The sequence below is a fragment of the Micropterus dolomieu genome, linkage group LG23 (assembly GCF_021292245.1).
Source record: "Micropterus dolomieu isolate WLL.071019.BEF.003 ecotype Adirondacks linkage group LG23, ASM2129224v1, whole genome shotgun sequence".
NCBI classification, from domain to species: Eukaryota; Metazoa; Chordata; class Actinopteri; order Centrarchiformes; family Centrarchidae; genus Micropterus; species Micropterus dolomieu.
The window spans coordinates 8670722-8695877 of NC_060172.1; the positions used below are offsets into that span (position 1 = coordinate 8670722).

The 25156-nt window shown below is 40.2% G+C and overlaps 1 protein-coding gene and 1 long non-coding RNA gene across 2 annotated transcripts in view; one reads left to right on the top strand and one right to left on the bottom strand.

Annotated features, from left to right (window-relative positions):
• LOC123962771 (protein sprouty homolog 3) overlaps positions 1-8779 on the top strand; it is a 43769-nt gene extending 34990 nt beyond the window's left edge. The window contains exon 2 of the mRNA XM_046039094.1: positions 1999-8779. Within this exon, the coding sequence (XP_045895050.1) occupies positions 2085-3005 (921 nt within the window). The 5' untranslated portion in view covers positions 1999-2084 and the 3' untranslated portion in view covers positions 3006-8779. The remainder of the gene's footprint in view (positions 1-1998) is intronic.
• The window catches only part of LOC123962772, an 82916-nt gene extending 60267 nt beyond the window's left edge, over positions 1-22649 (bottom strand). Inside the window, exon 1 of the long non-coding RNA XR_006823062.1 lies at positions 22406-22649. This is a non-coding gene — a long non-coding RNA (uncharacterized LOC123962772). The remainder of the gene's footprint in view (positions 1-22405) is intronic.
• Positions 22650-25156: the final 2507 nt, after the last annotated feature.

Below are 25156 nucleotides of genomic sequence, written 5' to 3' on the forward strand. Positions count from 1 at the left end.
TGTGTGTGTACATGAGTGTGTGCAAATTGGTTGGGAGGACAAAGAAACACATGTTCCCTTGAAAGTGAGCAACAGATTAAGTATTTTTTGTTCATGCATTTACTGGACTCAAATATCTCTTTACCTTTTAAGCATTTAGTTATAGTCTTACTAAGCATTACAATGAGTACACAGCGCACTATATGCTATCTCATGCTCATCCTTATCACTTACATAAGTCAGAAAACCCAAATTTGGTCAAAAGGCAGGAAGCTTGGTGTGAAGCATTGACTTAACACAAACGACAGTCAAATCCACTACAAGTATGATAAGCAAATGCGCCTCAAAACAAATCTCTTTTAAAAAGAACCAGTTCATCCAATTTACGAAAAGACATTTTCATTAGCCTTAGTAGTGTTACCATACAGGTACTTTTGATTTTAAGCCAAAAGGTTGTGCAATATCCTCGACATTTCAGATGGAGGAAAACAGAGTTGCTACTTGATTGGAACTTTATATTTATCAACGTTTCTTCTGAAATAAGGCATCTGATTTGCTGCATGGAACTGATCCAGATACCTGAGCAGTCTTGTAAAGCCTTGCAGGTGAACTTAACCCTTCCACATGAAACATATTGGAAGTTTTATTAACATTTGTTTCGGAATGAAACCTGTGACTTTACGGTTCATCTATTAGTCTTCCTTACTGCTAGGCAATGCTTCCAGCTCTCTCTCTGCAGGTGGGTTTCCTCCATGGCAGCAGCAGCTGTGTTTAAACAGATGCTAAATTACAGTGTGGACCTCTTGGTCATATCTCTCTGGCTCTGGCAGGCTAATAATAGTCTTAGCAGAGTGGAGTCAGCAGTGGAGAACCTCAGTGGTCATGATGACATGGCTGATGGTTGTGTGGAGGTTGCTGCCAAAATCTATCTTTAATCAAGTGTTGTTTAAATATTTGGAAAGTAATATGTACACTACTCTAATGTAATGTTGTATCCCGTCTCTGTAATAATAATCGCAGGCAAAACATTTGTTTGCTTTTTTTTTTTTTTTAAACTTAATTCAGTTCTCTGAAAGCAAAAGGGTTTGTCTTGCTCAATAACACATAACCATTATTGTAATGTCTAAACAAACTTGACACAAGTCAATAATTATTTTGTCAGATGCTATGATTTCTAACTTTCAGAGCCCTATTTTCCACTTTTGCAAAGTTTTGATTTGTTTTTTTCCACTTATCTGAGGAAAAGTAATACTGTTGCGTACAGCATTTGTGTGCGTTATTCTCAGAGCACATCTGTCAATCAAACACTGGGCTGGACTATGATTTCTTCCTTGGGTTTTTTAGCTAATGCAGTTTGACTTTCTGTAGGAGGTACTGTAGCCATTGCGGCTTTGGTTCCCATGCTCACTTCGCAAATCTTTTTCTGTTTACAGACCAGAAACAAAAGTCAGTTTGTTTCTGGCATCAGTTCCTGCACACCACAGTATGTGTTTAGAACCGATTTAATTAAGAGTAGATACATAAATGCACACACCTTTATAAGAAAAGGTTCCAGATTTTAACTTTAAAGTAAAAGAAAGCAAAACTCCCGTCTAGGATAGATGGATCATTCATATAGCGCTGAAATGATTAGTTGATTTATTAACTGACAGAAAATTAACTGATAAAAATGATGATAGTCAATGATGAATTGTGGTGATAATTATTTATAACAATGATGTTCAAAACTATATCTGTGGCATACACGGTTATAAATGTAAGAGCGCTAGGTCTGGAATCTATTGAGGGAATTTACCCCAAATCCCCTCAATGCTGTAACCTTACAATGACATAAAAAGGCTTGTAACTGAAAGGTTTGAAAGAGTACTCTGCCCTCGCTGAGCTAGTTGCAATAAATTTAATAAAACCTGTGTCTATATAATAACAGGCTTGTCTGAATTTGATGATCTGGAATTTGATGTTGGAAGTTCAATTCAACATCACTAACCACTATTGCTTTCTTTCTCTATGTGTTTGCAGGTTTATCTGATGTGCCGTGAGCGTTGGGAGCATCTTGCCCCAGCCCCGGCCTGCAGCCCTGCTACCACCCAGCCTGGTTTACCAGGATGGACCCTGCTCATTCCTTCAGGATGGAGCCGGATGGGCTGGATCTCCAGCAGGTCCCAGTGCTGTCACTCGACCAGATACGTGCCATCCGGGCCAACAATGACTATGTGGACAGGCCCGTGGCACTGGAACCGGCAACCCAGTCCGGATTTTTCTATGCCCATGATGACCGTTACCCTCATGGAGTATACTCCCACCACCCCCAGCCTTCCTTCCACTCAGCCCTGCCCCGCAGCCAAAGTCAGCAGCAGCACGCTCATCTGTCCCACCTGAGCCGTTCCAGTACCATAAGCTCTTCCATGTCTCGGACCAGCGCCAACTCAGACCAGCGGTTACTTGCAGGTTTGACACCATCACACTCTGGCCTAAGTTCGGTGGTCCGTTCTCAGCCTAAAGGAGAACTCAAGCCTGATGCTTCCTTAGGTAAAGGCCTCACAGAGGACGAGGCTGAGCTCAGCCGTCATTTGTTCATCTGCGAGCGGTGTGGTCGCTGTAAGTGCCAAGAGTGCTGCGCTCCCCGTCGCCTGCCTTCCTGTTGGGCCTGTGGACAGCGCTGTCTGTGCTCTGCCGAAAGCGCAGTGGAATACGGCACCTGCTTGTGCTGTGTTAAAGGCCTGTTCTACCACTGCTCTGCCCAGGATGACGAGGATAACTGTGCTGACCGGCCGTGCTCCTGTGCTCCAGCCCATGCCTGTGCCCGCTGGGGCACCATGGGGCTGCTGGCACTCTGCCTGCCCTGCCTCTGCTGCTACCCCCCTGCCAGGCTGTGCCTTGCCCTGTGCCAGTGTGCCCATGACCGATCCACGCGCCCCGGCTGCAGATGCAGCAACACGAACACGGTGTGCCGCAAGATTTCCGCCTCTAACCCCAACCCTGGTCATCCCTCACTCCGTAGCAAGGCCCTGGAGAAGCCGTTATGACAGGCCTGGATGGGGGCCAGGTAAATCCATTTCCCCTCAGCTGCCGCCAAAGCTACGCTGTCGCCAACAGTGCCACAGCCGACATTGTGATGACAATGCCATTGTGACCCACCTTTACATATGACAAGCCAACCAACCAATTGTTAAGTGTTGCTCACCTAATGTACCTTGAATTTACTTCTTCTCCAGCTCAGGAGGGACCAAAGCTTTACTGTGCCTGTTCATATTGGAGACTTCATGCCTAAAAACAAAAACTCATCCTGAAGAAGAAGAAGCTGCCGTGCTTGCTGGACTGCCCTTCAACCTTAACCAAGACTTCCAGACAGAAATCTCTTCTGTCTTGCATTCTGTGATGTAATCTGGACGTGTTAAAATCTATTTATTTATTGTTGAACCTCCTTCCTCCCCACCCTTTGCAAAGAAAAGGCACAGAGCACAGAAACGGGCGATGGACCAAATCAGGAAGGAAAGATGCCTGTGGCGATGTTTATGGCCAATGCCAGCCTTGTTTCTGTCCTCTAGAAAGAGATAATCAGAAGAAGTATGGGCGATTGAAGCCTTAGACCACAATTACATTCAGAAACCTCCACAAAAGGTTCAAGATGTATTAATGAAGAAACCAACGCTGTGCTGCGGTCAATATCAGACTCAGACTCTGAGCAAAGCACTGAGGCATAAAGTGAGAACAAAGACACTTGTAACACACCTGTAACAGTTTGACACCAAAAAAGGGACCATGCACTGTACAAACTGCGTGAATTTCAAAGCTATTAAGCTCATTTGTAAAGGAAAAGCACTGTGAGGTAGATTGACAATGTTTTCCCCAGCAGTCTAGAGTTGAATGAGAGGTTATTTAATCAGAAGGAGGGTGCATCCATTGTGACTAGGCAGCGTGCGTGTGCACGTCTGTGTCCTCCTACTGTTCAACAAAATGTGTATGTAGAGCCTGTGTGTATGTTATTTTGTCAGCAGAAGAATCCTCCCTTGTCTTATTTTTAGCAGCGCTGCTTCAGTGGAGCTCTGAGGGTCTGGTCAGGTTTCCTCCAGAAGTCAGTCTGTCGCCAACCACCCTCCTCTGACCGACCTCCTACACTGCCCCCCACCTCCATCCTTCTCTCTTCCTCTTCTGCCACACCTAATACACTCTCCTCTCATCTTCAAATCTTCATCATCATCGTCTCATCTTTGCGTGTCACTCGCATTCAGGCAGTTTTTCAGCACATTTTTAAACAAATTTTTTTTATCCATTGGCCATATTCACAAAACATCTTAAGGCTAAATAGCTACTAACTAAGTAGGAGAAAAAATTAAACAGATTAAAAATGAAAAGACTAGACAAGCCAGTCCACTGAAATGTAAATCACTAAGCTTTTTAGTATTAAAAACCAAGCTTTTACGTCTCGGGTGTTAGGGGTTGTCCAGAAGACTTTCAAACCTCTAAAACCAAAAAAGTAAAGCTATGCATTTGCCTCACCAACAAATCGAAACAATCCAATTACCCTGGAGATCAAGGTTTGCACAACACTCGGCTAGTTGGCCACTCGAAAAATTGAGTTATGCAGCTTAAATGACCTTTGAATATCCCAGCAGTCTGTCAGGGTTAACCCCACCCCTTCTCAGAAGCTCAAGCGTGGAAGATACTATAAGGCCGTTATGAGCTTGATGAGGCTTAGGCCGGTCTATATCGGATGCCCTCTGCCACAGCGCTGTGCAACTTGTTGCTCACAGCACAGAAAATCGTCTAGTAAGCGACACAGAAAGATAAAAATCTGTTTTCCTCCTCTTATTCTCCATTTTGAAATTACCACAGCATACGAAGAAAAGCAATTACAACTAATCCAACAAGGGATAGCCAGCTGACATGAGGCGTATTCCCCCCCCCACACCCTTATATCCCTCCTGCCTCGTCCGTCTCTCCTCTTACGCTCAGAGGGCTAAAAGCTTCCAGTTCCTAGTCCATAGAGAGTTGATCAAACTGGCAATTAGCTTCATGATAGCTCTTAATGGGCTGGAGAAGAATGGAGCGTGGGGGGAGGGGGGGTAGTGAGGGGACAGGATGAGTAGAGTTGTGGCGTTTGGCAGATGGACAGCTGAAGGGGAGAGAGGGATCCTGGGAAGGAAGAGAAAGAAGAGAGGTCGGATGAAGGAAAGGAAACAGAGGATGTCGATGTTGCCATTAAGTCAGATGGAGACCATGAATGCTCTTTTTTTTTTTTGGGTGGACATGACTTTCAATGCTTCTACTGAACTTAATCAGCACTTCAGGTAACGTAAATACAACAACAGTGCATGGCTCTTCTAAGAGGGAAGGATTCAAAGCAGATAAAAAAACACCACATACAGCGTTGGGTGTGTGCTTGTGCGTATGCTTGTGCGTATGCATGTCAGGGTTTTAAGCGTGTGTATGCGTGTGTGTTCATGTTTGGATGCATATAGGCTTTTCTGTGTGTGTGTGTGTGTCAGGGTGAGTTACCTACACACAGACCTGATTTGTTAAATGTTACTTTGCTATATTTTTATATGTAAATATGGGCTATTAACTGTATATATTTACATTCTGCTTTATTTTTATTTATGAGATTTATATTATTAGGGCTGTTTTCCATTATAGTGAATATTTACTTATTTACTGTCCACTTGTGATCAATTCAGGATCTTTTGGGGCAACTCTAACAGCAAACACTGAACAAGGACTTGCTGTATCATCAGTTCATTACCATGTCCCTTAGTATTGCTTGATTTTGTACCTTTTTGATTAACATTTCTGAGATCAAATACATCAAAAACTAAGTTCTGTTCTTCCCTGTTCTTTCTGCTGGCCTGAAAGCAAACAAAATTATTATGTGTACAACAATTCTTCTCAGATGAGTGACATCAGTGCAGCTGTAGCATGAAGTAGAGTTATTGCAGTTTTTGCGACATAGAATAGTTTGACACACTTTAAAATGAAGGCCTTAGTATGCTTTAAAGGAAGTGCTTGTCAGTTAAGCTTGATTTACACTTCTGCGTTGAATCTGCAGTGTAGTCTAGGCGTAGCCTGATGCGCACCTCTCCAAAAATGTAACTACATGTAAGAGCGACATGGAGCGTGAGAACTGTGATTGGTCTGCCGGGTAGCCTTGCATTTCTTCCAAGCCGACAGGAAGTGCTGCGTGCTTTGAAGTAAATTTTACTAGCGGCCAATCCAGCGGCTGTAACATGGATGGTGTTCACAACCCACGTGAAATGACTCATTTCACTATCAAAATGTGATCCATTCAGTTGATTACATTTCAAACTAAAAGTCTACAATAGCCGCACGATTATCATTTAACTACTATTCAAGTTAGCGGAGGGCTAAACTTGAAGTTAGCCGTTTCGGCCGGTAAAAGTCAACACAGTGGCTACATCACAAACTAGCGTTTTGTAGAACACGATGTAGAACGACGCAGACACCAATGCACAAGTGTAAATGCACGGCTAGCTTACGCTGTAGGCTACGACAAAGACTCGACGCAGAAGTATAAATCAAACTTTAGTCTAGCAGCACCTTAAACCCCTTTTCTTATGGCCAAATTTAGAGGTTGTGTGAGTTAATTTTGTGATTTGTCCTGATGTATACCGTTCCACTTGGTGTGGACACTTTTGCCTGTAGATGTGGTTGGACAACAAGTTATACCAACAACGTTTGAAGCATACTGAGGCCTTAAGGCTTAAATAGGGTTTGTAAGTTGACAGAACTACTCTACAAATTGATAAAGTGAAGGAAAAAAAAAAAAGATAAAGCAAAATGTCAAAGAAAGATAAGTTGGCATTCATTCAAATGTAGACTCCCAATACCGAAACATAAATGTTGTATTCAATTAATGTTTTATGGTTTATGTTTCATCAGAAGATCATAAACAAGTAAAACAATAAGTATGATTTAGTGAAGAATGTTAAAAAAAAAAAAACAATGAATTAAATGCATTACTGCTGTTTGCTTTCAGGATGTGTGGATGTTGCCCCAAATATTTCTGTGCCCATCACTTATTTCACTTTGATAGATTGGCAACTATGGAGGACCACACTCAATTCAAACATGGCTTTCCCCGCTTTTTTAATGTTGCACCATTTTTAGTGTAATCTATGACATTATTATTATCATTATTAGAATTATTGGCAACCAAAAATCATAATCTATGTAATTGACACCTATTAATGGAAATTACTTAGATTGACATGCTAATGAATCTGAAAACAATTTTTCCCCCATATGTTCACTTTTCATCCATAGTAAGAAGTGTTTTCAACCACCCAAAGCAGAACAAGTGGAAAAAATTGCCAGTTCCATGTGGTAGTATAGACAAAAGGATAAACTGAGCTTTTTGAAAACGCTGATGTATGCTTGTCATGGGAGACATTTTTGATAAATTGCTGGCACATTCTATCCTGCATGCATGCTCTGTGAATGACAAACAATGCTTCAAAAGCAGCAGAAAACCACTTGGCGGCCATGTGCAGACTCTGCTGGTTCAACTTGTCTGCCTGATAAAAGAAACAAACACTTTCTTATTGTTGTGGTTCTTGAGAACAATAATGTGAACAGAAAACTTTCAAGACGGAAACTTTGTTTTCAAATTTAACTGCATTACTGTGGTCACAGCCTCAGATGGGTTCTCCACACACACACACATGCCCCCCCACATACTGTCTTCTCTAAATTGGCTGGATAACTTCAGTCAGATCTTGGTGCTTGGAGTGATGATTTGAGGAACATTTACTTGTACCTGGATTGTTTTTTTTTTATCTGAGCTATATTTACAGTGACCGTGGTTTAATCGCAACCTCTTTAGTATGATGTTTTGTTTGTACTACAGATACACGCAAGTATTGTGGGGTACAAGGCAAATCAACCTTCAATAATTCTCATTTTAAATGAGTCAGATTTCAAATGATTTTGTCAGAGTTCATGTTTAAGCAGTCAAACTGTATTATGCTGTATATATCTAATGTCTCTTCAGATATTTTGTTTTTGTTAGATCAACGATGGCAGTAGAGAGTCACATTTGGCATCAATAAATGAAAAGGACGAATCTAAACAGGATTTAATGGGAAATGAAGGACAGTCATTACAATTACAGCACTTGTGAGATTTCAACACCTTTTAAAAATACATTTTGGGGTTGTTTTGGGTATTTATCTCTTGGAATAGTCAAAAACTACACTTATTACTGGTGTGCAACTTCTATAACTCACTTCTGCTGACTGCGATGTGTGTATCTGTATGTACAAATAAAGCGTTCCAATATATAAATCTTTTACTTCCAAGATTTCCCAAACCTTTCTGACATTCCTCCCTCAGGACAGGAGCTCACGTCAGGAACCTGTCTGATGCTGTACGTACGCAGGCTGCCACTGTAACCACAAAACTTCTCCTCGTGTCTTAGCAAGCATTGCTTTTGGTACAAATTGGCATTGTGTATGTTGTAAAAGAATTTAAGGAGAGTATATGGAACAAATATATATAGAAATCTGTCTAAAATCAATATATTATATATGGAACAATATGCATTTCACACTTTCTTTTTCACTGCTGATATTGCTAAATGGATATTTATTTAAATGGTTGCAACAATGGTGTTGATGATTGAAGTATTTATTTTACAGTGGTCAGATGAGATGAAGAGCACCGATGTTGTTGTTATTTGTCTTTTGATTTTGTTTATTTGTTCCTCTTGGTGTGGTGTGGCTGCTGCTACCCTCCTGGCTAAAGATGAACTAATAAAACAGAGTTTCCAAACGGAACAAATGTGTACTTTGTGACTGACTGAATGATTTTACGTGCAATTGCTCCAGCTTATGACTAAAGTGACACTTAAATTGAATGGATAGTGACATTTCTATATTATTTGGACATTGACGTAGGTTCTGTTATTATGGGGATGTTCCAATCAGCTTTATTTTTTGCCCACCTCTCAAAGTGACTTTGATTATCTTCCGACTCGATATTTACTACATAGAAGGAGTGAAAGTGGGCACAACAAACTGTCTTCATGAAGCTCTGCCACAGTGTTTTAACAGAGAGCAGGACAGTATTTCACACCTCTGTGACCAGCGTTGCGCAAGTTGCAAGAAAAAGTAATTACATTATTTATTACTGAAATGAAAAAGTAATGAAAAGCTATATTACCTTTGTTACTCTGTCTACCTTTGTCAAAGATGCCTTTAAACTAGCTCCAGAGCTTCGACGCCCACAAGTCATATAGTCAGATTTAAAGGGAAGCTTGTTTCTTCTCGCTCATTTCTTCTCTTTTTTTAGATGCTAATGCACCAAGCTAACGTTCTGTAGCAGACTGTACACTGAACACAGAGTGTTGTTAATTGTTGAAGTTAGTGGTATTTGTGACAGTAATAAATAACTGAATGTTAAATTCTAATCCCTTACACTACTTGTTACTGAAAAAAGTAATCCCTGAAACAAGTTACTAAGTAGTGCATAACTGCCCAACACTGTCATGAAAGCTGGCATAGCCGGCACACGAAAATCATGGATATATTATGTTAAGTCCATACCAGACTCCAAGATGGCACCTTTTAATCAAAATGAAAATTGCTCACGCAGGGCATGCGCCAAAAAACTTCTCTCCATTGCAAGTGCACATTAGTATCTCCGCATTAGTATCAGTTTCTTTTACAATATCGGCCTATGGTGAAAATGCTTTCACAGCCTGAGGTAATGTTTTTAGCTGCAGAATCTAAAAGTGAACAGCTGCTAAATCTTCTACGAGGCGTAATCTTTAGCTTCATCATTAGCAGAACACACAACAGACTTTCAGCTCAGTAACTGGATGCCCATAGACTTGTACCTTGACAGTTCTCATCTTTTTTTTGTGTGTACTGATGTTTTGATATAAAGTGTTCCAACTGTCAGTCAAAAAATTTACAGAACTTTTACTTCCAGAACAAAAGACACCTGAAATAACTCCTCCCACCCATGACAGGCTTAATAAAATCAATCCCCAATTAAAACATCCAACCTCCAATAGATCACTAGTAATTAACCATTTTGAATGCTATGGGTATAACTCAACTGTCTTTTTTTTGCTGACATTGTTGGAAATGATAAAATTAACTGTGGTGAGATCTAGGTGATGTCAAACAACAGTTTTATAAATGAGGCCCCCTGGTACTCCACTTCCCTCACTTTATTCTGTTGGGCCCATAAATAAGTAATCAAGCCTGGGTCACACTAATGGCTTCCCAGAGCAGTGGATACAGATGTGTGTGCGTGCGTGCGTGTTTATATGTACGTGCAGCCTTGGAGAAAAAAAAAAAAAAATAGCACAACATTTCTGTTCATCATCTCAAATCAAAGTACATTAAATCAGAGCTTTTAGTATATTCCACCCTTACACACTTCCTCTCTGAACGCACACACACACACACACACACACACACACACACACGGAAATGTGTGTGTGTTAAAGTGTGATAGAGAAAAATCAATAATGCATGGACTTTTCCCTCCACAAGCTTTTACCAAACCCATTCACCTGCTCTGGGCTCTGATATGCGAGTGCTGATCTGGTAGCCTGACAGTTGACCCTGCACACATAAGGCTGCTAGTTCAATTCCACTGCTATATGTAAGCTCACAAATCTGACAAGGCTTTCAACACCTACTTGAAACTTAATAGTTTGATACACAGTGCTATGGACACAGTATACAGTATACAGACTTTTTTATTTTTACTGGAACTAACTCAGACATAGACTGGTTTGGTTTTAAATTAAGTCACAACTGTTTAGTCACTTAACCTTCAGGTAATATAAAGTTTTGGGCTTATTAATTAAATCAGATGGTAAAACTGAACGTGTGTGCATCCGAAACAACAGTAATAACACCTTATTAGCAGGAGACTGTGCGCTCACAACTACGGCAAGTATTGTAGGTTAAAGTTAAATCTGGGAGTCTGTCAACTGTGATGTACTGTATGTTTACAATAGACAGTTTTGGTCATAGTTTGCTATAATAATAATAATAATAAAAGTCCATATTAAAACATACGGGTAACAGTGCCAAACTGACATGTTGAGAACATATATCTGGCTGAATGTTATATCTTAGGAGGATTAGCCTTTATTGTCTCCCTTGGGAGAATTTCGTCTTGGGCATTCAAGAAACCACAGCGTCTGGCATCACATAGCCATCACAACAACCGCACTTAACATTAACATTTAACAGATTACAACATATACAGTCACATTACACATATCAGTGTAATAAAATTTAACGGCCTTCTATACATACGATAATAGTGCAATCACATTAACACTTAGATACGAATCCCAGAGACGTTTTATTGAGGAGACGCGCCACTCAATCACATCCTCAATACAACTCTATGGGGAAAACCCGTAACGCCAAAGATGGTTGTTATCCTGCCCCTCCTGCTAGAAAGCCAATCATCTGCTTTTAAACAGCCAAAGTGGGAAACATATTTCAGCCAATCTTGTGGTTCCACTACTGCACTTGCATGGTATTAGTGATGCATGAGCAGTAACTGGTCAGGAAAAACACTTTTTCAACCTTATTTTGGGGCAAAGTTGTCAAACTTTTTCAGCCATTTTATATTCGATTTTACTGCCGATTCTTGTCATGTAGTTTTTATGTCCCGGTAATGTGACCAGTAAAACTGCAGTTCTGGCTCTCTCCCCATTCATTCAGATAGGAGCCTGGGGCCATTAGAGATTATCAGTTCCTAAGTCAATGTTCCTTTCCTAATTTAAGTTAGGATTTGCTTCTGTAATACCAAATTGGGAAAAATCCTATTTTAGACTCTTCCTATTTTAATTTAAGACTTAAGATTGGAACTTTCTGTAATACGGCCCCTGGTCTTGTTAGTCCGAAGTAGCTACCCGGAGGCTTTGCCATATGGCTGCCGAGTGGCATGACTTGCCTATAAAGGACTTATACCGGAGGATAATACCCAACAGTTATAGGTTCAACCACACCAGCCATAATGGTAGATATTGCACCATACTATATTTACAGATTGTTACTTGATTTTATTTATTACTTAATTTAAGAAATTCAGCCTGCATATACCAATTCCGAAGGGATTTATTCATACTCTTTATGCAGGATGTGTTTTGAATCACATGATTTTTTGACCCTGCCTCCTCATTGTCTCCTCAAATATCTCCTGAAGTGAAGATGGAGACCTTATATTTATCTTTTATGTGCTTAAACAGGGCACAAACAAGTGTAGTTTTCATTTACTTATAGCTCTCTTTAGTGATGAAACAGGCTGATGAGTGATTCCACGTCCAGCTATAACATCTGACCCCGCTGTTGTGTGTCAGTGGGTGTCCAGAGGTGAGGAGCCGCCCCCCACCCTCAGCCCGACTTGTGCATCCTCACTGCGGCCCTTGTTGTTTCTATACAGGCACTGTCTTGGTGCGCCCTGGGATCAGAGTCAGCCCCTCAGGGACAAAGCCGCCTGTCCGTCAAACACCCATGCAGCTGTCAATCACTTCAAAAACTATTCTTCTGTGTTTACACAGACGATACTGGAGTTCTAATGCTAAACCCAGGACGGTCACTGAGTGACGCGAGATCAGCCTCACATGCACTCATCGCTATAGTTTATAGCTGTCAATGGCCAAGTAAAAAAAAAACAAAAAACACAGTAACACAAACGAAAGAAGGTCAGAGGTCAGGGTTGGCTCCAGGGCAGCAGTCCAGGAGGTGAGAGGAGATTGTTGTCTTGCTCAAGGACACTTCAGCAGGGTGAACGATTGTTGACTCTTTGCAACCTCACATACACATAATTACAGTGAAAATTGGTGATGTTGTGGGAAGTAAATTCAACTTTGAGTTAGTAATCATCATAAAATGTGTGTTAGGGTTGGTTATCATTTAAAATTTTACGATACCAGTACCAAAACTAGTACCCTTAAAGTGATACCAATACCAATAGAGTACTTCATTTGATACCTTGCATAGAATGCCACCTGTTGAAGCAAATAACTGTTACATAAAAGTATTGGAAAAATGTATCAGATCACTCCTCATCCTAATTAGTTCATCCTCACTGGTAGTATTACAGGTGCTGGTCATATAATTAGAATATCATCAAAAAGTTGATTTATTTCAGTAATTCCATTCAAAAAGTGAAACTTGTATAATGTATACATTCATTCCACACAGACTGATATATTTCAAGTGTTCATTCCTTTTATTTTGATGATTATAACTGACAACTAATGAAAACCCCAAAATCAGTATCTCTGAAAATTAGAATATTGTGAAAAGGTTCAATATTGAAAACACCTGGTGCCACACACTAATCAGCTAATTAACTCAAAACACCTGCAAAAGGTCTTTAAAATGGTCTGTCAGTCTAGTTCTGTAGGCTACACAATCACGGGGAAGACTGCTGACTTGACAGCTGTCCAAAAGACGACCACTGACACCTTGCACAAGGAGGGCAAGACACAAAAGGTCATTGCTAAAGAGGCTGGCTGTTCACAGAGCTCTGTGTCCAAGCACATTAATACAGAGGTAAAGGGAAGGAAAAGATGTGGTAGAAAAAAAGTGTACAAGCAATAGGGATAACCGCACCCTGGAGAGGATTGTGAAACAAAACCCATTCTAAAATGTGGGGGAGATTCACAAAGAGTGGAGTGCAGCTGGAGTCAGTGCTTCAAGAACCACCACGCACAGACGTATGCAAGACATGGGTTTCAGCTGTCGCATTCCTTGTGTCAAGCCACTCTTGAACAAGACACAGCGTCAGAAGCGTCTCGTCTGGGCTAAAGACAAAAAGGACTGGACTGCTGCTGAGTGGTCCAAAATTATGTTCTCTGATGAAAGTAAATTTTGCATTTCCTTTTGGAAAGCAAGGTCCCAGAGTCTGGAGGAAGAGAGGAGAGGCACAGAATCCACGTTGCTTGAAGTCCAGTGTACAGTTTCCACAGTCAGTGATGGTTTGGGGTGCCATGTCATCTGCTGCTGTAGGTCCACTGTGTTTTCTGAGGTCCAAGGTCAACGCAGCCGTCTACCAGGAAGTTTTAGAGCACTTCATGCTTCCTGCTGCTGACCAACTTTATGGAGATGCAGATTTCATTTTCCAACAGGACTTGGCACCTGCACACAGTGCCAAAGCTACCAGTACCTGGTTTAAGGACCATGGTATCCCTGTTCTTAATTGGCCAGCAAACTCGCCTGACCTTAACCCTATAGAAAATCTATGGGGTATTGTGAAGAGGAAGATGCGATACGCCAGACCCAACAATGCAGAAGAGCTGAAGGCCACTATCAGAGCAACCTGGGCTCTCATAACACCTGAGCAGTGCCACAGACTGATGGACTCCATGCCACGCCGCACTGCTGCAGTAATTCAGGCAAAAGGAGCCCCAACTAAGTATTGAGTGCTGTACATGCTTATACTTTTCATGTTCATACTTTTTAGTTGGCTATTCTAAAAATCCTTTTTTTGTATTGGTCTTAAGTAATATTCTAATATACTGAATTTGGGAATTTCATTAGTTGTCAGTTTTAATCATCACAATTAAATGAAATGAACATTTGAAATATATCAGTCTGTGTGTAATGAATGAATAGATTATCCAAGTTTCACTTTTTGAATGGAATTACTGAAATAAATCAGCTTTTTGATGATATTCTAATATATGACCAGCACCTGTGTATGGGCAAAGACTAGGCTACAGCTCTTGAATGAGAGAGGAGGAATGAAATAGTTTAGTGACCAAATAAGTTGTGGGAAACAAATTTAAGGTAATTTTTTGATACGTGTGTTGATAGTAAACAACGTAAAATTATTTTGTTAACTTTTGATCAATAAACTGAATTGAAAGATCTCCACAAAGACATTTTCCTTTATTGTTGAGTTGCAAACTTCCAAAAACGACACACAAGTCACAAGTATAAAACGAGTAAAGAGTCTGTTAAACAAGTCTCTAAAGACACAAAGAGAAGAAAAGAGAGGCAGCACGTCCAGCCGATCACACCAACTACACCTGAAGCAGTTGCAGCCGGAGGCTCCGTGAGTAAAAAATCAGCTGATCACTGCTGCGCCACAAAGGCGTTTAAATAATGATTTAAGTGCAATCGATCAGTGACAAGTTATGTGAATAGCAAATAAAAATGTACAGAGAAGTGTTAAATGATACCAGAAGTTGAAACCAACGGAAAGCCAAGCTTGTGGTGATAAACTGGCAACAGTGAAGAACATGCCTGAGACCGCACCCGAAGGCGAGCAGCTGTTAAAATCACTCATGGACTCTTACAGGTCTGTAGTTTTGTGGTGCAGGCACATGAGGAAAAAAGGTGTACTCTTCTCTTTCTTTCGATGTGTTCCTTGCGTGTTTGGCTGTAATACTACTTAATACTGGGCCGTTTCGGTCGATCCCATAAAGGTATCGAGTAGTGATACCCATCCCTAGTGTGTGTGTGTGTCCAAATAGGAAGTTGAGATTCACGTGGGTGGAAGGGAGGATAGGATGAAGACATGGAGGTCGTAGTGACGTAGTTGTGCAAGACAACATTTTCTTGCACTGTACCAGATTCAGTGAGGGTAGACTAAATATTAGAAAAACCTTCCAGGATAAAGCAGCTAGGTGTACCTTGTAAACAGTGTACATCGCTGATCATCGTCAAATATCCAAAAATTAGAGCCCGATCAATTTATCGTTTTGCAGATATTATCGGCCGATAGAAGCTACTTCCCACCCTCCCCCATATATATATATATATATATATATATGAATGAAACTTCACATAGGCCTAAAGATGCTAAGACAAACAAACACTGTTAAAGGAGTCAGTGAGCAGGGAAGATTCATGGAGTTGGACTTGGGTACAGGAAACAAGTAGGAGAGAGAGAAAGATTTAGGGAGCCAGGGAGGGCTTCACACAGCTGCAGGGATGGGGGAGGGTGGGAATGTTATCTGCAAGGGTCAAAATGTCAGGAGAGAGGTTTTAACTCACTTCCTGTTTCTGCTTCTGGGATGACAAAACTCCTCTCCCTGCCCTCTGGAATTCACATCCATCCCTGCCTCCCACTCTAATTCTTCCATCCCCTGGCCTGTCTTCACTTTTTCTTCACTCTAGCAACTCACAATAGCTGCGTTCACATTCAGATATTTCATGTAAATTATGATATGTGGAAGTAGAGGAGTTGAGAGGAATTAGCAAACAATTTCCTCAGTTCTGCAGAAAATTGTCCAAGCTGATTCAAAGCAGATTTTGTTTTTGCTCATGGCGTCATATTTTTGTTCAGTTAATTTCAAATTTTACAGGCTGACTGTGCAGCAGTCCACTTAACACATGCTCTGTATGGCCCAGAGCTGGTTCATGTCAATATGTCCAGCTGCATTTATATGTCACCATCTTCGTATATCTCGTTTGATGCTGACCCATGAGAAGTCGGCATGCGGTCAGAGATGCAGCTGTGTTCAAGGACTAGATAAACCAAACAAAGATGTTCCCACCCACTTTATAAAAAGTCACATTTGAGACTCCTTTAGTTGGTTTTATTTGGAAAAGTGAGAGAAATACAAAAATGTGCTATGGTTTGTTGAGAAAGAAGACCTCAACAAAACCAAAAACACAAGGGGTAGGAGGACAGAGATGTGGACACAAAATGTCATACCTAGAAAGAAAAAGGGCAAACTTGGCATCAGAAAGAGTTAAACCACAATTCTTGCACTGGATGTGTTCTGACTCCTCCAATATGCTGCTTGAAGTCAACTTTCTCTCTTTGGTACAGACTAATATTTTCCTCAACCCTATTGCCAGACAAGCACATCAAAATTAGCAGATTCTGCAGAAGCTTGGATTATGTTCAAACGGTCAACCATATCTGTACATAAAAGCCACATCCATGTAGCAGTGACATAACCTCAAGATGTGTAGACGATCTGCATGATTATTTTTTTCATACCAGTTCAAACCAACAAAATATGATTTATTTATATATTTGTGTTACTGGACACTAGAAGTTAAAAATTGAATCAATCAATTTTAGTGTTCTTGTAATCTTTGTAAATCTGAAGCACAAGCAGGCAACCTAATGTAGGTCATGGCCAGGAGCTGAAAACACACACACGCGCGCATATATGAACACCGACCCTTCATGTGCACACGTCATCAATACAAACACAAACACACACACACACACACACACACACACACACACACACACCCCCTTTCTGTGATTTTCAATAGACACTGTGGATCCTGTAGAGAATGCAGAGAGGAAGTGATTGAATAATTCAGCATATTTCCTGAACAGTAATGGCCTTCTGCTGCTGCTGATGGTGGTGGTGTGGTATTCAGCGATGGGGTTAAGTGCTGCGTGTACTCAGCCAACCATGCAACCAGCCAGCCATTCATTCATACATTCATTCATTCATCCATCCAGCCACAAAAGGGGGAAAAAAAACTGAAATTACAGAGGACAAAATATAAAACTGTGCAGGAGACTTTAAAGGATAATTTCGGTATTTTTAAACCTTGGTTAGGGCCCTATTTTCAATATTTTGGTGTTGAAATGACTAGTAGGTACAAAAACCTTTGGATTAGATGTGGAGTGGCTGCAACATATTCCTTTTGGGCCAACTGTGCTTGTCAAAATTATGTCTACAAAAAGCGCTTATTTTGATTATGATGAGACAGGACTCATCATGGAAAGGAGTGACTCCCGGTGACACAATTTTTTTTTAACAAGAAACTGAAGTCTTGATCAAGGACAATTCTCTCTCTGAAATCTTGAGAGGCAAGATTGCAAAAAAATGTTGTAACTACTAGTCATTTGACAACAAAATATTTAAAAATGGGCTTTGGCTGAAAACAGACTACGGATGTGCCCGACTAAGGATTTACATAGTCGAATCAGAATTGTAAAGTCCTGCCTATAGTTGACTGATAGTCGAATCATGTGTGTTTTTGTGCGCGGCGATTGCGAAGCTGCAGTCTCTCTCTCTCTCTCTCTCTCTCTCTCTGCGTGCATGCCGTGCTGCCAACAACTGCATGCACGTTGTGGTTCCTCGCGGGTCTATTTCAAATAGCCGGCTATTTAAAAACGATAAAATAATCTTTGTGTGGTTCATCAACGGTGATAAATTATCCGAATGTCCCGCGAGGTGCGGACAACTCGGCATAACACCAGTGAAGCCGGGGCTCAGTCTCTTCAGCAAGTGTTCCTCTTCCGCCACCACACATACACGCTACGCCTACACATGCGCACTGACGACCCCGGGTTAGGATTACAATTTTGGATTTATTTACGCACTTTAAAAACATTTATTTGAAGTTTTATTCTTTTCTTTCTTTTCGTTTATTTACAGCATTAAATGTTGAAATGTATTTTGTAATAGGCTGTATATTAACTTATTGGGAGAAAACTGGTTGTTCTGTGTAAAATGAGACGTTGAGCACCCCCATATCGCCAAAATGGCATGACCTTTGTTTTGCTGCGAAGCTTCGACTGCGAGATTGACAGTCGAATCAGGCTCCGCCCATCAAAGCATCAAATCTTCGGCTATTGGGAGTCAGCCCTAGTACAGACACTATCTTGCACAGAGCACAAAAAACAAGCTGCTAAGTTTTAGTTTGGTCTGTTATTAAGTTACTCACCGCAGGTGGTATGACCTGCCCTTTTCATTTTAACTGGCCTCGCTTAGCCACTGGCAAAAAATTAGAATCTGCTAGCTGAGTGTAAACTGCTCTTTGCTAATAAGAGAGATAACAGATGTGTTACTGTTAGATGATTAGATTTGCCAACCCAGGTGTCAGAACACAGTCATTCACAGTGCGACTTAATGATTTTTCACATTCACACACTGTAATTTTCCTAATAGATTCGCATCTGGAGCAAAGCACTTGCAGTGTAGCCATGACAGTATGCCTGGATCAGCCCTAACAACAATCCGATTGGCTCTGGACATCCCAAATAATGTTCATATATGCGTTTAGTTCTCCCAGGAGAATCTTTTTTTGCTCCTCAGATTCTTTGAGATCTCCCTCAAAGAGCAGAGCCTTTTGAGTCATATCTAGGGGTATATTTATCTACTATAAATGGGGAAATCCTTGTTGTTAGTAAGTATGAAATACTTGCGGTAATGTCATCAATGTAACAGACGTGATACACAACATAGAGCATCAGAGAAAGACAGAACGACAGACTTGGAGGTAAAATTTCTGAAAGAACATGCTTGATGTCAAAGCAGTATTTTGGCTCTATATTTTGGGACAGGGCGGGGAATCTACGGCCCTGGGTGCATTATATTTAGCCGTTTGGTCCAGGAAGCAGGATGAGAAAGGGGGGCCGTTGTTAGATATTAGTGAGTCTTGTGGGACGAACCAGGTTTCCCACTTTCCCACAGTCTGAGCTGGAAAACGCTGGACAGAGGCCTTGACAGCTGGCCCGCCAAGGACCCTGGATAACTAACTGCCCGCTGCTTCCACAGGAAAGAAAGGTCACAGTGCAAAAACACACACAAACACGCCGCCGGTCTAACACACACAGGCTTGTCTGAAAATACCTGAGAGTTCTGTTTATTACATACATTTACTCTGTTAGTCACAACTGACAAATGTTTTGGGAGATCAGCTGAATGTTCACACCAAAATCATGTTTCCTCCCACGCAAACACACTGCATCAGCTGAGTGACAGATCTTTTAGTATTTAAACCTGCTATAAATGTAAATCATGTTTTAGCTCGATGTTTTGGTTTTACAGGCCACAGCACCAAACAGCAGACAGAAATAGATTGAGACTAGCTGGTGAACATAGTTGAGCATTTAGCAAATAAACAGATTTCTTTCAAGAAAACAGAGAAAATTGCTGTACACTTCAGAAGTGTTACTTCTGAACACTGATTAATTTATTATCTTAAATATTTTTATATTTTAATTAAATAGCCATGACCGAATCAGCAATAATCAAAAAACATCCTCAGGTTTTATTTATTAAAAGTTTAACAACATTAAACAATCTTAATCATTTATAAAAAGCTAATTTACAGTTGGCTTATTCCAGTAATCTGAATTCTCAAACTAAATATGAAAAACCAGAACTGGATATCCTTGATCCTTTTACTTCCTACTACTCTCATCTGTCTTTCTCTTCCTTCACTCTGCTGTATCTTCTTTGCGTCATGTCTTTTAAATTATTGTCTTACCACCTTTTCCGTGGTTCTTTTTTTAATAGGACTATTCAGTCCTTTCTAAAGCCTGCAGGTTGACTCAGTGTCTAAAGATGGAGGCTGGAAACACACACAAACGCACGCACACACTTCCTTCTCTTCCCACAGTGTTCTTGGTCAGAGAGCAGAGAGTGTGTGGGAATCTTTTCTCTGCGTGCCAAACATGTGATGAGTCAGAGCAACACACACACACACTTACATTTCTGGTGTAATTTCAATAGTGCAGTTATTTTGAAGACAGCACCAGTATTTTAGTCTAAGTATATGCTCACTGATTATGTATTACACAGTCTAGAATATAAAATAAATGCCTTACAGTGATAAAAATTTAATCTACTACTATGCATGTTGGTACATAATTTTAGAAAGATTAAAAAAATATATTGGTAAATCCTCTCTAAGAGGCACTTTCCCAGGTGTATCCATGTGGAAGTTGTGTCCAAATATCAGTTTGGTGTTTGAGATGGTCTCCCATTCTTGGAAGTCAGTTTGCAACTGTGGCTCAAAGGATACAAAGCCTTACGTTTTGTGTGGGGCTGTAGCTCCCTCTTGTGGTTTAATAGGGAAATTGGCACTTCTACAATGTAAATGATGACAATGCTCTTCAAGGAATTTACAAATTCTGCACAGTACCAATTATTTTACTTAAAGTACAATAAACTCAACCAACTGCCACTAAAGATTATTTTTCACTACAGAGTACTTGTTGCCTAATTTTTTTTAAAAGAACCACACAGGTTTTGAACCCACAGTCTTTGTGTTGCCACACCTGGTTAACAAGCTGAACCATCACAACTTTCTAAACTGCAAATAATTACAAATTTAGATGAGACATGTACAGACATGTTCATCAAAAAAGATTAAATTCAATGTATTATTTGTCTGGAGTGGGCAATTTCTGCTGCAGCAAGCGTAAAAAACAACAACATAAGAAATATGAGAAATATACAATATCACATAGAACATGTGCACAGGATGGCTTACACCAGTCATCTGAAGCAAGTGTCAAGTTTAGCTACACAGCACCCATAGATAGTATAAAGCACCTTGGCTATTATTAACAACATCCCCTAGCAACATAAACATTCAGTGTAATATACATCACAAATAACAAACAAAACATGACATATCTGTAATTCTGGACATCTGTGTCACCACAAGATCAACGATCAACATATTAAAAATATTTGATAATGATATTTATTGATCGTTACTATCATCATCATCATCGTCATCACCATCCACACTATTCACATTCCCACCCAACATCACCAAGGCAATGGACTTTTCCACAACAGCAGCAGAACCTCCTGCTGCTATAAGCATTAAAGTCTTAACTGGACAGTTAAAATGAACAAAAGTCTGACTCAAATATTCCTTTTTTTAGTCCTTCCCCCCCACCATTTAAAAATGTACATTTGGGATTCTGGAGATATTGCAGGCAGCAAACAACATAACTGCAACTAACAGTAAAGCAGCTGTCAGTGGGTTCATCACATGAGACTGATTTTACACTAATATCCAACTTCAGCTTAATGTGTTTTTTCTCTCTCCCAGAGAACACACATATGGATACACACACGCATACTTTATAAAGCACACCAAGGCTTACACACTAACTACAGCACCCTACCAAACCCCTCTGCCAACATGTAGGCTATGTCACTCTCCACAGTTCCTGTATTAGTGTGTTGGTTGTGTTTGTTCTTTGAACTGTCAATAACACAGGCCCAATGAAAACACTGCTACAAGCCAGATATAGGTTAATTAAAGCACATTATAGCAAAAAAGTGATACACAACATAGAAGCACGTAGAAGGCTCCTGTGTAAAACCAAATCACAACAAGCTGAGTCACATGAAGCACAAATAGACTTCAACAGGACTTTCACAAAAGTCATGACAAGGGCTGCAAATAATGTTTTTATTTTTTTTCCATTATCAATCAGTTGATTACTTTGGCTTATTTCTGAAAAATATTGTTGGAAACAGGACAAATTTGACATCTGTGTTCGATAAATGACTATAGCCTACACAATGACTCAAGCATCAAAACTGCCAGTATTGACTAAGTTAGAATTGCTAATTGACCGATTGTTTCAGCAGTGATCAGGACAAATGGAAAATACTATGTGTTTGTTAAGCAACTGTGAGGCTAGTGTAGTATCAGTAACCGGATTTGCAGAGTGGCATAAACTTTCCTACCTCATGGTTCATGATCGCGTCGGAAGGGGTTCAGAAGATAAACAACGTGCAGCTCGCTCACAAGTCCTTCAAAAATGATCGTGGATTCAATCATGAATTTAGACAGTTCTCGAAAACTCAACCAACTCGTTAACAGTCCAAGGCTAAAGTTTTAGTATTAGTTGCTCCTGTGTCAGTCCACGGTCAGATTTGGAAAAGGTAAAGAGCAGACTATGGCCAGCTGTTGAAATCCCGCCCATCGACGCACCTGAGCACACCTGGCCAATCACTGTACCAAGTGACTACTTCCCACCTTGTTATTACTGTCAGGAATATTTTTTTAGCCAATTCAATTTTCAAATGTGAATACATAGCCTAAACACAATCAAATTATTGAATTGTTGCATCATTCTCACGTGACTACTATGACTTAGTCCAGCTCCCTATAAAAAGTGTAAAAGAGCACAAAAACTGTGTTATGTTTAAGTTTAACAGGCTGCTACAGACCTTTCCTAAGACTAATTAGAGAAACGATTTGCTTCTGTTTAGACAGGACATCCATAGTTTGAGATGTTGGATGGACTTTTGGTCAGGGGTCTTGTTTGAGGTATAGTGCCAGTGACGGCAAATCTTAATACATACTGCACATACAGTACAACACACAACAAAAGTGTGTTTCCAACAGTATTTCCAGTAGTTTGGCGAAGACCCTTTCCTGCTTTAACATCACAATGCCCCCATGCACAAAGTCAGCCCCATAAAGAAATCGTTTTTTTCTCAGTTTGGTGTGGAAGAACTTGACTGGCCTGCACAGACCCCTGAACACAACCCCATCAAACACCTTTGGGAGGAACTGCAACGCCGAGTGTGAGCCAGACTTTATCACCCAACATCAGCGTTGAACCTCACTGATGCTCTTGAGCCTGAAGAGGAGCAAATCCCTGCAAGCAGCCTCCATACTGTGTCAGAAAGTCTGAAACTAGACGAGTGGAGGATGTTGCAGCAGTAGCTTTGTGCTATGGCTTTGCAATGAGTGGCTCATCAATCACAAATGCGTAAATATAATTAATCAGATTTGGGTAACTAATTGCCAGAAATGTTATTATGATTCAATAATAGTTTAATGTGGTCCCAGAATTTACTAAATTCTGCTTACTTAGAAATATTAAGTGATGTTATATAAACCATTTCAAATCTTACACCATGTGGCTTTAATTGTTGGCCACACATTAAAAATGAGATTTAAATCCAGTATAATACAAGATACACACCAAGACTACATTGAGAAGTATAGCTTTAGCACAACAAATATAGATTTTTAGGAGACAAAGATTTAGGATTTGTTAAATCTGATTAGTTAACATTAACCTCGGCTACTGTCAATTAGCAGGGAGCACAAAAGTTTATTTCCCTGCCTCCCTTCACCACAGAGCTGCCCTCATTAATAATTAATAGATGCTCTACTTTCTACAATGAGTTTTGGGGGTTGAGGGGGGAGGAAGGAGGAGGACACCAAGGGTGAGGAAGAGGGGAGGACCAGAAGGACATGCACATCCTCTGCTGAAGGAGAACTCAAGAAAAGAGGAGAAAGAATGGAAATAGTGGAGGGATAAGGAAAAGATGAAGTAGGGAAAGCAATTAAGGGGAAATGAAACGGATCAGGCAGATAGGAAGGAGGAGGCAACAAGGTAATAAGACAGAAAAGTGCAGGACAAGATACTGTAGAGAAAGAACAGAAGATTTTATATTATTATTTTTGTTTTAGATTTTCTTGTATTTGCACCGTTAAAATTACATAGAAATGACAAATATAATAATAAACAAAACAAAAAACAACAATAACAAATAATAAATAATAAAAACAAATATTATCAAATTATATAATGTGCAGGAAGAGGCAAAAAAATGTAAAAAGTAAAAGTAAAATCTAAACAAAAAATAGCTTATGAAAAGAAAAACATTTCACTACATAAAGTAATGACAAACTAATAACAGAAAATATATAATTATATATATATATATACACATATACATACATATACTCATCAACAAAATAATTTTAATGACAATAACAATAATAAAATATAAGAACAAAAATATGAACATAGTATAAAAGTAAGTTCATTTCTATATTAGTTATAGCAGTTAAAAGGGCTTTTAAATATCCTTTGTAACATTTTGATGAGGAGGAGTTTGTTGCCAGCTGGGAAAAACTATTCCATAATTTAGTACCCCTAAACCTGATAGTAAAATGACCTCTGCACGTAAGAAACTATGATCTAACGGAGGAAAGGTAAATGTACAGGAGAAAAGAAGAACATAGAGGAGGAAAGGAAAAGGTAAGAGAGAAAAAGGTGGGATGGAAACAAGGAGGTAGATGAGGAGAGGAAAAGGTAGATATGGAACAGAGGAGGTAGAAGAGGAAAGCAGGAGTTTGTTTCAGAGCTGTTGAGTGAAATGCAACAAGGGTGTGCAGTACTCTTTATGGCCACACAGTGTCAGTATTGGAGCACTGTAATGATCACTTGACGTTCAAAGCCTCGCTGGGGCTGTAAGGCATCTGGGCCCCTTAAAACGCTGTGAAACGAGGAGCTTGAGACAATCTGCTACAAGCCTGCTGCTACCTTTGGGGAACTCCAGCTTCAACAAGCACTTCCTGGCAGCAATTTTAGTCAGACCCAAATGTGCAGACTACAGCCATCTCTTTTCTGGGACCTACAGGGGGTTGCTGACTCGGCACACATGCTGTTTTTTTCTTTTTCTTTTACACTT